Raw genomic sequence first — 16,710 nt, forward strand, 5'->3', positions numbered from 1 at the left:
GGCGGCTCTTCCCCGGGTCCTTACCTCCACTCCCGGCTGAGGAGGCTGATCTGGTCGGCCACCACGCTCTCCTGGAGCTGGTACTCAGATGTCACCGAACTGCTCATCTCACTGGAGCTGCCTTTAAGGGCGGCGATTTCCATCACGTAGTGGACAAAGGCCAGCGTGAAGCGGAGGCTGCGCAGGATGTCAGTGTGCTCTTGCTGTTGAAGGGACACCAAGGTGGGGGTTACAGAGGGAAAGCTGCCGTGCCAGGGAGAGCTGCTCACCTCCAGCTGTGCCAGCGACTTATCCCAGCTAACAGAAACAACAGCTGGGCCCCAAACCCTCTACAGTGCTGCTTTGGGCAGGGACAGCCAAACTCAGCCTCGAGCCTGCACATTGCACCAGTTCCTCCTCCACAGTAATAGCAGCGAGCAACAGCCCCAGACAGTGATTTCCAGCTCTCTGGAGAAGCTGGTGAGACTTGCTCCAAAATTACACGTCCCCTTCCCAAGGAGCATCCCAGCTCGGTGGGACTCTTTCAGAAGTCAGCCAGGAAGGGGGAGAGACCACCACAGGCCCAGCTCCGGTCCCCACCACAGCAATGCTGGTGCGAAACTAAAAGTGGGTTGGGATTTCACGAGACAGTAACAACCTCCTACGCCACAGAAAACAGCAAACACAGCGCGTCCCACCCTGCAGCCCAGCCCTTGGTCTTTATATCCTCCTGGTTCAGAGCAGTGAGTCCTGGGTGAGGTCCCCTGAAGAGACAGCAAGGACAACCTTTTATGTGCGACTCCTTGCCACTTAGTGAGCGGCACTGGCACACACACTAAGTGCTACGTTCATTTCAAAGCAGTTTTTCCTCTGCTATTACATTTCTGGGAAGCTGCATTGCTTAAGTCACTGAAAACATTTTTGGGAAGTTGGTATTTGTGGAAAAACTGAATGCGTGTGGGTCCTAAAAAATGAGCTGCTGCCAGGATCAGATGCAACTCCATTGTTCCTACTCTCTCTGTAGAGAAGCGGCTAACCTGCTTGGTCTTCAAATAGTCACTGGCTCAGTTCTCTCAAAGGGGGCTGGTAAGGATGTTTCCTATGTGAATTTGGAAAAAAACCCCATGCTCAAGTTCTGCAAGCTTTTGTTTTTCATTCAGTGGCTCGGGCACTTGGCTGCTAAGGCAGCTTTGACTATCTGAAACACGAATCTCTCCTCCCACTACCATGCTACCTGGACAGTCCAGTAGGGGAAGGAAGCGTTATCTCCATCTTCCTCTATTTTCTCTAAAAGTAGAGGAGGAACTTGGAGATTAAGTAATTGCCGAATCTCACAAGAAGTTTGCGGCAAAGCAGGAAACTGCTAAGATCTTGCAGGTCTCCACCTGTTATCTCTAACCAATGCACAGTCCTTCCTCTCTGCTTATACAGTCGGCTTCTATTAATTATGCTGGCATTCACGGTCTCATTTGGCATCACAAGAGTCCTTCCTTCCGTAGCCATCTCTGCATTGTGTTTTTAAGGCAATGCAAAACAAACCCAAACCTGGCCTTCAATTTGCCTTGTCTGCACCTAGAGAAACTTTTCCAAAAGATGGAAGAACCACCTCTCTGGATGCAACAGCTTTGCTCAAGATAAACAAGGGTGCTTAAACAGATTTCAATGCCCCGAAAGTATCAGCAGAAATCAGAAAATCTGCCAGGTTTGCATTCTGGCCAACTCCACAGAGCACAAAGGGATCTCAAAATACGCTGTAAAGGTTTTGTGACATGCAAATGGATCACTGTGCTCAGCAGAAATGACGACCGAGCCCAAATGACTCACTACAGACACAGAAGCTGGGCTGAGTGCCATTAACAAGATCAAGCTGATGCTTCCTATGGACACTTCTCTTCAGACCAGTGTCCGAAGTGGTGGCAGCTGGCAGGGCCCCATACTTCTGGGACCTCATACAGGTAGGATGCTCAGTTAAATTCACTACTACTGTGATCACATCAATGCTGAAAGTTCTAGCCCTGTGGCTCTGCAGGTAACTAGGCAAACAAATGCAATTCAATGCATAATTGACAAAAAAAATTGAGCTAAATAAAATCTGAAGTAGAAGAGCAAACCCACATCCTTAAAACAATGAATGCATATCTCTGCGGGTATCTAAGGGTTTTTAGCAACACCAGCAAAATTCAGATACAAAGAGCCTTCCCCAGTCCCAGACAGCCCAAGGAAGTATCACGAACACAGCTGAAACCGTGACTGAATCCGCCTCCCACCTCTCCTGCAAATGGGCAGCCTGACCTACATTTCAAATATATCTCAGCTACAAAAGCATTTGCTCTGCTTCAGCCTGTCTCCAGCCCGCGGAGGAGGGGAGCCTGGCAGCCTTTCACCGCGACAATCTGGTTTAGTTGTTCTGGTGAAGAACATGGCGTCCCCCCCGCCCTCAGCAGCACCACCAGTGTGAGGTTTATTTTTTTTCAGACCCTTTCAGCAGAGGCCGTATCCCGGCCCGACTCCCCCAGCAGGCAGTCATTTCATCCACCAAGCTTCAGCTATGACTAATGTTGAGCCTTTTAAAAGGGAAAAGGCCCAAAGTACCCAGGTCTTCTTCAGAAACTGTTGATATAGAATGCATCAGATAACTGGTGCTTCCAACCTGCAATTTCACCTTTGGAAATGGTGAATTTTAACCCCGGTCATGGGCTGTCTCACAATTAAACACCTTGGTAGCAGGCTCAAAAGTCACTGTGCTAAATACGCCCTGGGCTTTCTGAGCGCTGCACTGGCCAGCTCTCTTGAAACCAGTTTGCTCCATCTTTTGAAGCAACCCCCTTGGCTCACACACGGAGTCACCTCACCTCTGGATTTGCTTTACTTTTATTCCCCCATCCCTTTCCCCTAGCAGGTCCCTGGGATATACCCACCTCCATGAGCGTCTCTTCGGGCAGCTCTGGTGCCTCAAACGTAACAGCACCTTCCAGGTTGGCAGTGATGGGATCAGCAAAAGCGTACCGGAGACTTGAGGGGCCTTCCGCAGCATCCCCACCAGTTCCCACTGCCAAGTGCCTGCCGGTGAATGAGCCTCCAGAACTGAGAGAGCTGGAAGACCCTACTGAGAAGAAAAATAGGCAAAGGAATTACTGAAGATGTTAACAGTAGGCCAGGTATTCCTCGCCCAACAGAGGGGACAATCCTGTAGGATCCAGGATCCTGGCTCTGATTGGAGCCAGCAACAGGTACTTTGGAGGAAGACACAGGGACTCTTGGCGCAGACTAACCATTCCCCAACAAGCTCCTTAGCGACTCGGGTAGACCAGCTTACAAGCTCCAGCAGGTTTAATGCACCTTCCAGAATGTCTGTCATTTACAGAGACAATTCAGGAGCACTCTTTCTTTTTTGTCCAAACATGTTCTAAATCCTGCCATGATATCTTGGGCTGATTTTTATCACACACGACCACAGCCAACTTCCCCATCATTGATCAGCATGGTCTGAACCATGGTTTCCTACCAGGTACAGTGTCCCTCAGACAATTCCCTCACCATCATTTTCTCCCTGAATCCACCCTAAGAGCACATTGCATATAAAAGCTGGACACTTCAAATAGAACTTCTGTCTCAGAGTATTCACCACTTCCAGAGGGCTTCACATCCCCTGACACGCTCCACAGAGGGATATATTCTGTCTGACAGGGGGATGCCAAAACCAGCTACAACATCCTGGTTGCTCTACCAGGGCGATGCTCTCCACTGTCACTAATCCTTTAGAGGGAGATGTTTCTCTTTTACCCCTGAATTTAGTTTGCTGCCCCACCCTGCCTTCAAAAGGTTCAGCAATATGGTGCACAACTGATCTGCAGAGAGGCACAGTCTCCTCTCCTCCCAAAGCTCTCTCCCTGCTGGCACCTATGCTTCAAAGCTAAGTGGATCATCAAAGACTGGCAGAGTATTTCCAGATCCTTCAGAAGGGACCAACTATATCACATTCTGGATACCCTGTAATTCCAAGAGGCTGTTTACAGAAATTGTTATGACGACTCATGAGACGACTCTGCCTTTCTATCTGTCAAGCGATCTTACTCATGGCTTGGCCAAGCACTCGAGGTGCAGAGTTTCAGCTTGCAAAGCTCCCCTTTTTGCCATTAACTTTATGCCTTAACTAAAACGTATGGAGTTACTGCACAGACCTAACAAAGCTTGTCAAGCAGCATTGCTTTGACCGCCTTGACCTAATCCTGCGGATGTGCTGTAGGTTCACTATTCAACTGCCTCCTCTTCCAGGCATCCCATCCGAGAGCTTGACTGTTCCACAGACCCTTGAGCATCCAAATATCAACCTGCTAAAAACTGGTGCTGGGATCTGCTTCCAAATTGCAATTATCCCCACAAAAGCAATACAGGAAGTCCGAATTCTCTGCTGGTAACATTTCAGGAGCAGCTGGAGGCTGTAGCCAGGACAGTAACCTCATTGTGCTACAGGCCCATCACATACTTTACAAGAGTCTCTGCCCTACAGAGCTTACCCCCTAAATATACGAGACAAAGAACAGATTATGGTCCCAACTTTCCAGACAATCAAGGATGTGAGTGGTTTTAGTTACGGTAGAAATCCAAGCCATACCCAGGAACTGAGCCCATGTGTCCCCCCATCCCAGTGAAGCAGTTTATTCATCGTTACATCCAAATCTTTCCTGCAGTAATTAAAGAACAACAGAGTCGACTACATTCAGATGACAAACAGCCAAGATGAGAAACCAAACAAGCCAAAAATGCAAATAAAAGTGTCCAAATATTTTCTTAAACTGAACACAGACTCCAGCTCCCAGACACACTATCCCAAAAGGGCCCATTACCACAGCCTCAACTGTTGGCTGATGAGGCCAGAGCACTGGCATCTTCAAAGTATCTGTCAAGCAGGAGTGCATTTCCCCATTTCCTACTTTAGCAGCTCAGAGCATAAGCAACACCACTAATAATTTTGCATACAGAGCCATCCTGGCCCTTTCCTAACAGTACTCCTGCACTGGAATTGTTGGGCACGGATGGTCACGCTCCTCTTTTATAGCTCATCCAAAACCCATGGGGAAAGCAATCAGAACACAACACAAATCTTTACGTTTGTTGACCTATCAGCAACAGTGGGTCTACGAACAGCTGCAGCATTATTCCTGAAGCAGAGAGAAATGAAGTAAGAGAATGGTTTGCCTCTCTCTTCCAGTACTGGAAAACCACTACAGGGCATTAGCCCTCGTGCCAGTGCAAACAGTTATCGGCAGTAACTGGGTTTGGAAGGAGCCAGCACAAGAACCTCAAAGGCACTTAGAATTGAGACCAGCTGAGCTCCACGGACTGTGCTCTGAGCAGCCCTCTGCCACCACCAGTGTTCAGCAGTAAGGAATTCAACACATCGCTCTGCCCCCGGGCATTCCCACTGGAACAGGCAGGTAGGTATCAGCCCTTTACCTGAAAACATCCTGGTCCTCGTGGTCTGTGGGGGGGTTGTTCCACTGGGAGGGGATCCGACAGTAAAAATCACTGGGGATGGGCTGGCAGAGCCCCCAGCCCGGGCACCAGAGTGCAGGGTCCCTCCGTAAGCACCTGAGGGAGCTGGGGAGACAGTTGAAAGGTGCAGACTGGCATTACAGGAAAGTTACTCAGAGCATGGTGTGCCTCACCCAGCGGTTTTATGTTCCTGCAGACTCTCTTGGGAGACAGTGGTCACCAGCACAGGCCAGCGCTCCCTTTGGAGGCATCCCCCGAGAACACGACTGGGCCAGGCTGGCAGGGACTCCAGGACACGAGCTGCGTTAGGCATTGCTGCGGCTGTTCTCCCCTCCGCACTTCCCCACCTGCGAGCCCAGGAAGACCCACCCTTGCAGAGCCATTCATATTCGAGCCGCCTGGCAAAGTCCCCGCTTCCGCATGTTATCACCTTAAAAGTGGGCCAAAAGAGGAAGCCCTGCCTACAAAAATCACACTGCTAGCCAGCAGTTACACAGCACGCGTAGCACAGACCTTCGAGTGCTCCACAACTGAAAGCAAACATCATTACACGCCTCACACACGGCAGTCACTTCCTTTGCCAAAAACCATCGGAAAAGCAGCCTCCCATTTGTAGGGGGCACACAGGCAAAAAGGTTCGCCCCAGCCCAGGACATCCTGCCAGATCTGCCTGCCCTCCCCACCTACCTGCAATTTCCATTGGCTTCTCATTGTTCAGGCTGTCGTTGCTGCCGGCTTCTGAGATCTGTGCCCCAAAGGCTGCCTTCAGAAGCAGGTCAGTGAGCCTGCCTGTGCTCAGAGATCTAAAAAGAGGACATACAACATGATGCAGAAAGTCAACAGGTGCAAGGTTTCAGCTAACTTCCACTCCAGTTTCTGCCATTCCTGGTCCGCAACCACTTAACACCACTCACCAAACAGTCTGGAGCCAAAATAACCACTCCTCTTCTTTCAACAGAGCATCTGAAGCACCTCCTACTACTTGGAGAAAGCATATGACTACCGTGACTAACTGAGTAATGCAAATACTGACTACAGCACTATTCCAACACAATTTTTCTTTGATAGAAGATATGGAAATTAGTAACAGAGGACTCCTCCAGATCACTGCAGAAATCTGCAGTCTGCAGAGAGGCACGTTAGAAAAACTTAACACTAACATCTGACTGATTTTGTATCCTGCAATGTTCGTGACAGTCAGCACGTGGCTTTCAAGAAGATCTCTGGTCTGCAGACCGGTGCCCACTGTTTCACGGACAAGGAAGACCCACAACATCCTCTCATCCACAACAGGCACAAAGAGCAAGGCACGCACCTGCATATTTGCAGGGCGTCTGGTCTAATGATAAAATCCTTGACCCCCACCTGATGAAACCCTGGACACTAACCACAGTGTGAAGCTGCAGACAATCTTTCATTTTATAAAATCTAGGCCATGGCCTGCCCCTGTAGAGGAAGACTTTCAAAACCTGCTTCATATCTTCTTGTAACCCAAGGTTGCTAGCAGATAACTGCAGGATGTTTGCAGATGCTACATTACAACTTAGATGTTAGCTGGCGTTTGAAATTTGCCCCATCCGTCCCGTATTAGGGAATGAAGCGCCGCTGTATAAAGCTGACTATGGCTCACCTGCCCTTGATCTCTTCCACAGGCCTCAATCCCAAGCCAGTTTGCTGGCAGTGGAAATGACCCATCTCCTTCAGATCTGGCAAGGTCTTGTTCCGTGTTGGAGTAACCATGACTCCCTGGTGGGCCAAGAGGGTGAGGAGATTCTGGGAACTTGGGGTTTTGGGAAACTCAAACGGGGACACAGCCTAAGAACAACAGAAAAAAGACAGAGATCTGTCTTTAAAATGAAGGAGGAAGGTTCCCCTTACTCCCCTCCTCCGCCCATTTGTTTATCAAAATTAAATTGTATGCTTAACAACCTGCCTGAAAAACAGGAAGAAATCCCACCCCCAGTTACTTGCCCCCAGTCCCAGAAAAACTGAAATGAAAGGACAACAAACAACTCCGCTGAAAATTTGTGTCAGCCTAACATAAGCAGAGAAAATGCTGTCACAGTGCCAGCTTTGCATGAGACACCAGGGCTGTCACCTGCTCAGCTGCCTGCCGTCTCCGCTGGGGATTCCTGCTGGACATGCACTTGTGCCACAAGCCGGATCATTGTGTGTGCAAACCAGCCCAGGCACCGCAGCTCGCTAATGCGCTTCTCCCTAATCTGGGCAGCTCCTTTCCATTGACAGTTTAAAACCCTGGATTCCACTCAGATGGTGAACACTGCTGCCAAGTGAGATCTGTCCACTAAGAATTAGGACACCACCCCATTTCACACGGATCACTGAACAGCCCTTGAAGAAAAGCCAACCAGCGGTGATAAATCCAGGTCAGGGTTATCTGATCACACAGCCGTTCACCCACAAAGAACCCCAAACATCGAGCTGTGAGAAAACCAAAAAAAGTAGACTCCTTGACATACCTTTGTAGGGGAGCCCATTATAGTTGGCAAAGGGCTTCTCTGCATGAACTCGGAGAGCTTTGGTGAGGATCTGAGCTGCCGACAGTGCTGCAAGCCATGGATCTGCAGAGGCTGGCTGACTGGGGTATGACCGAAGTGAGCAACAAGAGGATCAGAGTGCTGCTTGGTTATCTTCTGCCTGCAGGAATGCAAATCTGACAGGTTGGGAGCACTGTGGAGCCGGGATCCCATCCCTCGAGGAGAGTGTTCAGGCGCCGAGGAACCTGGAGGGCCCAAACACAGCGACAAACCGCATCATTTTTTCGTTCTAGCACAAAAAGCCAGCCTGATCCCAGGATCCACTACTAAAACATCTACATATCAAAACCTTCAGTGGATGGCTAAGGAAGGCACTCTGATCAGCGCCACAATCTGCTAGGCCTGATCTGGTTTTGACTCCACGGGAGGAAGAGACATGCACAACAGGGACACAGACGTGTAGCTTCTTTCCTTCACTGCAGCCCTTACAGGGAAAGGGACCTTGGCTGTCAGAGTTCAGCAGCAAGGACACTACACATCCAGCAGGTCACTTGGCAGAGGGGGAGTTGGGAGTTTTGAGATGCTTTTCCTTCACTCAGGCCATTGACTTCAAATCCCAAATTTGAGTTTCTGTGACATAGGGTCTGTCAGCACTGGAAGAGGCTGGCTGATGGGATGCAAATGGAACAAGCCCAGCTCCTACCAGCACACAAAAATAATCCTGGCTGGCCAAGCATCAAGAGACGCAACAATACCCAACCTCGAATGCCCCGAGACTGACTCTGCCCTTATCCATAGGAATAATAAAGGAAGGTAAGGACCAACGCACCGGCGACAGGAATCCGGCTTCTCATTTCTGCTCCAAGAGAAGAGGGGATAATAGTCTGGCTGGGCTGCTCTGGGATTGTTCCAACTTTGAGGGAACACAACAAAGAAAGAGTTTATTCAGTATTAAGGCGATAACAACACTATGTACCACCTGTTTTATAGGAAGATGCTCATTATCTTTTCTGTCTTCTCAGCCCGAGCCCTAGCTGTGTAGTGAAAAGATCAACAACTCCTGTTAAAGGAGGAAAAAATTCTGTCTGGTATTAGTTTAGCCAGTTTTAGTCTGACTTTGCAATGGTATTACGTCAGAGGAATAGAATATGAATATTCTGCATCTCCCCACCAGCAGATACTAATAAATACAGGATTGGAGACGCTAGGGACATAGAACAGCCAGTTATATCAGAGTCTGTTCCTTTATAGAGAACAGCAAGTTGCATCAGTTGCACGCTAGGGTTTTTCTTATGCCTTTCCACTCAAATTGCTTGTTAGCACCTGAATCAGGCTAGCAGTTATTCAGACAGCAACTTTTCAGTTTGAATGGTGAAGTTCAAGCCCTTCCAAAGCTGGTCAGAGTTTTGCTCTGACGACAATTGGCTTATGTTTTTCCTCACCCCAGCCCGAGCCAGTAAAAAGACACTCTGCACTTACAGAAGCTCTCTTCAGAGGGCAGCAAGATGTTTGATGCAGACATCAAAACAAAGCTTGCCTCTCCTGGGGCTAATAGGTATTATCTGACAAGGCCAAACACTTGTCAAATAATCTATTGAGAAGAGCCATGGGACAACACAACCGTCTGAATCCCCTATTACCTGGCAGCTACAGCTGGTCATAACCTCTCTCGCTACAGGAAAGAGGCACGTGATTTCATTAGGACAGTGACATGCTGGTCGACATCTTACCTTGTGGTGATGGCATAAACGGCTTGGCACCGCCAAAGGGGAGCTTTCTAGAGCTGGGCACAGATCCATGCTCTCCAGGATAAGGAGGGGAAGCACCAGTTTTAGGAAAACCAAGAGGACTTGTACTGCTAGACCTCCGAACCGTACCAGACCTGAGAGGAAACAGCAGCAGCACACGTTACTCCAGATACCCGTATAGAAGGAGTGAGGAGAACAGTATCACCAGACACACACACAGCTACTGCCACAGAAGCAGAGCTTTAATGACTGACTGTTTAACCTGGATCAAAATCCCACGGTTCTAGGACTACACCAATACAGATTAAGATGATAATCCTTGTTCTCGAGAGTTTCAATCCAAACAAAATTTTGCAAAACAAGTGAAAAGAAAGAATGATATTAGCTTAGCTGTAAGCAGGAAGGCCTGTTATTTTTCAGAAGTCACTTTGAGATGCTTTCAGATGCTACATCAATCCTGAACAAGACAAGGGTTTCATATCTTGCTACGTCCAAGGCGTTTATTTTAGGCAGCGTCTTCAGAATTCCCTGAGAGGGCTTTATTCTAGTGTCCCTCCCGTGCTGAGCCACTCGCGATTTTGTCAGAGCAGCCATTCAGGTCGAAAGCTCCGTGAGCGCAGGCCGTACGATGCCGAGGTAAGCTGTGCCAAAGGCACTGCTCTGCAACGCAGCTTTGACTCAAATCAGAAGCTGCAGAGCAAACCAGAGCAGTGTGTGGCTGTCAGATCTGAAGCAGTTCAGTACTGCCCAGAGGAACTTCTCTTTGGGCTGGATAGTCAGAATTGCCTGGGCCCCAAACTCCTTCACCTCCTTGTGAAGGCTCACCTTCGGGAGTTAACAGTCATTTGTACAGCCCAACGTGCAGGAACCCCAAGTATAACCCAGCTGCTAAAACAAAAAAAAAGAGGAAACTAGACTAGCGGGAAAGCGAGTACAGCCACACCATCACTCTGGAGAGAGATGGGATTGTTGTATATTAATTACTTCTCCAAATTTTAATGTTTTCACCGCTCGTTAAGCACACACAACCTAAACTCTATTTACTGAAACACCATTCTGCCTCTGCAAGCTTCTTCACCAAGATTCTCACTACACTCCTCCATACGAGAAGACAGCCTTTTCACCAAATTCTTCATTCTACTCTCAATTTGGAAACATTTTTTCCCTTGTTAAAAGAACATTAGTCTCAGCCAGCAGGTGGTTTTTCTGGACTGGAATCAATTAATATGCTGAAAACCCCCCCCTCTATGCTCAAGCCACTGAAAGACACCATCACTAAGGTATCCTGCCTCCTCTCCAGTGACACTGCATTAAGCCGTCCATACGTTATCTGAGCAGAAGGAACAAAGGCATAGGGGTCTCAGTAGTGCAAGCAGGGGTAGCTACATTACCCAGGAACGGCAAAGTCATTCCGAGGAAGTGTCAGTACACCTATTCAACACCACTACTTTGCACCACATTTCAGAAAACAAATAAATAAACAAACAAATTATTTCAGCAGTTGAGATATAAGAATTGGATCCTTTGTGTTACTACATTTCTCAGCCAAATGAATCCATGCTATATTCACATCCTTGGAAAAGAGGAAATCCTTTAAAATTTTAACCTAAAAAAAAATATTACTTCTCTTCAGGTTGCTCCAGATTCAGAGACCTAGCGCTCATCAAGTGATTGGCACTGAGGCAAAATGAATATACAACAAGGGAAGGGACACCTGGCAAGGTGAAAAGATACCTAGATGTTCAGTGGCAGAAAGTATTGCTCTCCCATGTTTTTAACTCTCCAGAATATAAGCCATCCAGAAGGCTGAATGTTATCTATCAGGAACTTGCAGAAAAAAACACCAGCTGACTGCTGCTGCTGAAAGATGTGGAATGTCAGATGCCACCCTACGAGACATGGGATAAGCAAGCAAGCAGACGAGCAGGACAGGTGATGTGGCCAAAAGTATGCACACATAATTACCACCTCAGCAAGCAACATATCTGTCCACAAACAAGCTGCGTTACACAGGCATACACCAGCCAGTCAGATGACAGCGGTCGATTTTTCAGAAACAAGAGTGTACGTCAAGGTTTGTAGTTAAATGACTTGGCAAACATGATGAGGCACCTGGCTGTAATGGCCTACTGGATACACCTGATGGAGAAGTGGAATCACATACTAGATGCTTGATGTTTTCTCCTTCCATTCCTGAAGGGCGTCTACTGAATTTGCTGATTAGAGGAAGTGATGGTGAGAGATAAATATGGCTTCCTGGGGCAAAAAAACCCATGATGCCAGAAATTTTGAGAAGATGCTAAAAGCAGACCGTGAGTCATCCTGATTGTGTCCATTCCTCGAGTTCCTCTGCAGGGATGATGCTAATCTCAACATTACACAGTGGTGACTAAAAGGAACAAGACCTGACAGTCTGATCGCTGACTGGTAGCTGCAGGCTGTGGACCTGAACGCAGCAGCCCATCACCAGGGCTGGGGCCGGCACAGCGTGCCCGGGTGCATCCTCCTCTGCCCCTTCTCCAGAGCTCTCACTTTATACGTCACCTGGATAACTAGGACTCTTTTGGGAGTTCCAACACTAACAGGGTCCACAAGTTTTGCTGTAAAATATACAAAGCATGTAGGAAAGAGGAAGGAGCTTACCACAAAACCTGCCACACACTCGACGAAGTTAACATAAAATAGTATTAAAGCAACACTGGCACAAAACCACCTCTCTGCTGATCACTGATTCATATCAACATATCGTGTCTCTACTTCTGGGTCCACTTCAAATAAGCCTTATGCTGAATTAGGTTGGCTGAAGCCCAAACTTAGGCTGACATAGGTATTACCTTACTTCTGAAATCTAAACTTTAACTAATCCAGATACCAAAGCAACTCATCCAAAAAAAGACACGACACCTCACAGACACTTCTGTTTGAATGCCCCTGCTGTACAGACTCCTTAATATCCTGTATGAGTCTCCTTCCAACCAGTCTATGACCTGGGCTGCCGCTGTCAACCCAGATTTCAAACCTGTAAGAACCAGAAATTATATGTGAGAAGAGATGGAAGCCCTGTGTGCCTTGGATGTACAAGGCACTACCACTGAACTCAGAAGGTCAGCTGTATGGCTGAAGGACCTTCTGGCATCTGGACCTTCCTGACGACTTTCAGAAAACATGCTCTGCCTCACAGGCATAAATTGCTCATGATTTAATCAGTCCTGGCTGCATAACTACATTAATACGCAACGCCTGTCAGACACATCACCTATGGCGTGACTACCTACAGGAACCAATTAAGGTAAAGTCGGGTAAGTTTTGTAGCCCCATCTATTTTAGTTGTTTATCTCAACTTTTTTCTTTTATAAAGGCATCTGCCAGATGGATGGTTCTCTCTGCTTGGACATCCAACCCATAGCTGGCATGGGAAAAGCTGTCAGACTCGAAGGGGCTCAGCCTGCACTGAAAGTTGATGGGAGCTGTCTCACATACACACATGCAGACAAAATTTACAGTACATGGTAACAAATAAATCTCAACTGCTACAAAAATAACCCAAAACTGTGTTACCACATAACACACACCACATTGGCTCCCTACAGCATGGGGGAGAGCCCATCACAGAGGGAAATTTTTAGAGGTACAGAGGACAAACTGTAAAGCAGTTTGGTTTACAGCCCCCAAGCTGTAACACAAGAGCCCCTGCACTGCCGTTACCTCCTCCTCCCAGCCCCAGCACTTACCGTGGAGAGGCGTATTGATTGGGAGACTGCAGGTTCTGCTCGATCCGCCGGTAGTTATGGATTTGTGTTGGGACCGGAATGGGCACAGAGTGTCCGTACTTGCTGCTAGAAAACTGACCTGGCCGGCTGTTGAAAGGAGACACACAAAGAAAGGCTCTGGTAAGGGGTGGGCCTTCAGCCAGGTAATTGGAGGTTTTATCTTCGTAAAGCAACTGTACACAGGGAGCGTCCCCTCGGCTGCTCTCAGGTTGTGGGTTTACACCGGGAGGCAGTTCAAAGTCCTATCAAAGGGAAGCGGCACCACACATCTCCTGAAAACAGGCACCTTTCCTCCAGCACGATCCCCACCCACAGACTGAAGTTAAAACGTACACCCAAGCACACCACTCCCTCCAGGAAAATTGGAGCCCGGCTATTTCAGGCCACAACTGGCCTAGTTTCCAGCAGCTCAGATCCACAGCCAACGAGCACATCATCAAACAGGGGCTAAACACTCGTGGCTCACAAAGGACACCAGCAAAGATTGTGCTGCCAAGAGCTACCTGCGATTCACGAGGAGGCACTGCTGCAGCAATGGCATCGCCATGAGAGTCTCAGTGTGCCACGAAGAGAATACAAACTTGTGGTGTGTATCTGAGTATTTGCAAATTAACTGCAGGGTGAAGGCAACTCAGGAGAGAATAAATCTGGGGGACAGGAGCTGATATCTCTATACTCATCAAGGTCAGCTAGAACATCACACACACAAAATGGCACAGGCCCATTCTGCACACTTCAGACTTCTTTCTAGTTCCATCCAAGCAGGTTAATCAGCTCATGTCTGACACCTATTCCCCGGGGTGACAGTTTCCCCTGTTGCTCTTAGCCTATACACCACACTATACACAAACCATGCAAACACCGCATTTAACTAAGTAGCCGCCTAAAGTCTTTTCCCAAAGGCTCCAGAATTCTAGGATTAATTGCCATGACAATGCTATTTAAAACTGCCAACACCAATTGCAGGGATGTTGCACAATTACAGAAAGATCTTATTGGTAACGAAGGCTTCTGCACTTTTCCTTGTTGCCAATCAAGGACACACGCCTGTGTCTGTCCCTGAGAAGCAGGAAGCATCACTTCTTCGGGTCTAATGCTCAGAGTGGAAGTGCTTTACATATGATGAAAAGAGATATTTAATTCATCAAGAACATACATGCATGCACAGGGAAGAGTTTGTGACTTATCTGGCAGTTCATTACCAGAATTTCTTTTCTGGGGAAAGTCAGTAGTGCCCTGTAGTTCATGGTGATGGTGTTGAACAAAGCTGACCTGCAGAAATGGGTCTGCAGATCTCCACATTGTGCACATGAAGATGCTCCTCCATCACAAGATAGACAAATAACTGGAAGAGATCTTTCATCAAGGCTGAAAGATCAAAAAGCGATTCCTATTTCTTCATTCCTCTCTCAACAGGTTTACTAATTTTTCAAGTTCTATATATTCTTTCTTGTGTGCTTTTGTTTCTTCCACTGGGAGAACAGACTCTTAATCTGATGTTTGTCTCCACAAGGTAGCATGGAAGCCTTGATTCTTCATTGACATAAAATAAAACAAAGGTATTCAAGGTTTCTGATTGCTCAGCAGAAAGGTGAGGCTTTGGTGTCTCTGCCTTCCATCAGTGTAAGACATGGTGCCAAGACAGACATAAAGCAAACAGAGCCTTAACCAAGAAATATGAGAGTTCACATCAAGCTTTGTACACATCCTGACTTTCAACATACATTTCAAATGCTATCTTTTCCATCTAGTCAAAATCCTTTGGAGGAAAAGAAGTTCTCAGGTGAAAGGATCCCCCCTCTCCCAAAGAGTTATATCAAGCCCTTACAGAAGCCAGGTTTCTCCCCAAACCACAAGTTGCAAAAAGAAAGCATCCAAATGAGGTGACATATACTAAACCTGCTAGTTGGCCTCAAGCCTTAAAGACTGCAATTGACCGTAAATTTGCAAAGACCTGGAGATAAAGCTGGGACAGGGAGTTCAATTACTTGGCAGTAATTAACAGCTCTTTGAAAATGGTATTAAATCCATTGCTGTGGGATACATCCAAGGAATTACCTTTCATTAGACTTACTAAGCATCTTCAACAAGGAAGTGTTTTAAAAATTAAAAAAAAAAAAGATATCATCTGTCAGCATATTTTAATTCTGCCTAGTCCTTACCTTCTTAGTTAAGAGCAAGGAGAGCTGCTCTAGAGCGTACCACGACATCCTGAGGAAACCCCACTGCTGGCCACTCTAAAATAGCCTTTGCTTTCTGTCCTAGTTGGACCGCATCCAGCACTGCTTGCTAGCCTAGAGCCACACATGAAAGGGAGAACTGCTGCTTGGGAGTGAGCAAAGACAGAGGGAGAGAAAAATCAAGAGTCCTCTCTGCCGGCACTGAACCAACGGGCCTCAGGATGTCTCCAGCGAAGGGCGCCGAAACCCGTGTTAACAGCAAGGGCACACCTGGGTGGCATCAGTTCAAAGCACTCTCAGGGGACAGATCAAAGATCATGCTTTACCCTCTGGATTCGGAGTGACTGCTCCAATCTTTCATTACTTATGTCTTATTCCCCATCCCAGACACAGCAGGAAGCAACTTTTCAGCATTTCTTCAAAGCACATAGAAAAGTGGGAAGGAAGTAGCACTAGAGGGTTTGGCATCTGCTCCACAGAAGCTGCTGGGAATGTGTAGGAAAGACAGCGAGAGCAGAAACACGTTTAGAACATAGCCTCTGACATTGATTTGCCATCCAATAGAATATGATGAGGCCAGTTTGGTGAAAACGGTGGTGAACAGTGAAAAGTAGGCAGCATTTGTAGTCAACTTCTGTAGGAGAAGCTTCTTTACTTTGAGGGTGGCAGAGCACTGGAACAAGCTGCCCAGAGAGGTGGTGGAGTCTCCGTCTCTGGAGACATTCCAAACCCTCCTGGACGCGTTCCTGTGCGACCTGCTCTAAGGTGACCCTGCTCTGGCAGGGGGGTTGGACTAGATGATCTCCAGAGGTCCCTTCCAACCCTATGGGTCTATGATTCTATGAATTTCCATTCACTGCTGTCCAAAAACAAGGCCAAATCCTTTAACAAAGGCTGATCCCCGAAATGCAAAGGAATCAGTTAAGGAATAAGCTGTTAAGAAGCTCAGCTGGCAATGGCACAAGAAGCCTCATGCAACTAAACTCCACACTGTGGTATGTGCTTGCCAATTAATCTGATCACGTCAGCAAGGCTTTGA

At 47.5% G+C, this 16,710-nt stretch overlaps 1 protein-coding gene across 10 annotated transcripts in view; it reads right to left on the reverse strand.

Annotated features, from left to right (window-relative positions):
* The window catches only part of ULK1 (unc-51 like autophagy activating kinase 1), an 83,237-nt gene that overhangs the window by 8,006 nt on the left and 58,521 nt on the right, over positions 1–16,710 (reverse strand). For 4 of the 10 annotated variants that reach the window (XM_074605875.1, XM_074605878.1, XM_074605868.1 and 1 more), the window contains 9 exons: positions 13,453–13,578; positions 9,704–9,855; positions 8,803–8,886; positions 7,956–8,218; positions 7,106–7,290; positions 6,163–6,278; positions 5,437–5,580; positions 2,898–3,085; positions 25–203 (listed from right to left, as the gene is read on the reverse strand). In XM_074605875.1, coding sequence (XP_074461976.1) covers positions 25–203; positions 2,898–3,085; positions 5,437–5,580; positions 6,163–6,278; positions 7,106–7,290; positions 7,956–8,218; positions 8,803–8,886; positions 9,704–9,855; positions 13,453–13,578 — 1,437 coding nt within the window. The remainder of the gene's footprint in view (positions 1–24; positions 204–2,897; positions 3,086–5,436; positions 5,581–6,162; positions 6,279–7,105; positions 7,291–7,955; positions 8,219–8,802; positions 8,887–9,703; positions 9,856–13,452; positions 13,579–16,710) is intronic. The other 6 variants (XM_074605876.1, XM_074605874.1, XM_074605872.1 and 3 more) reach the window with 3 other exon arrangements.

The sequence above is a fragment of the Larus michahellis genome, chromosome 13, assembly GCF_964199755.1.
Source record: "Larus michahellis chromosome 13, bLarMic1.1, whole genome shotgun sequence".
In the NCBI taxonomy this organism is placed as follows: Eukaryota; Metazoa; Chordata; class Aves; order Charadriiformes; family Laridae; genus Larus; species Larus michahellis.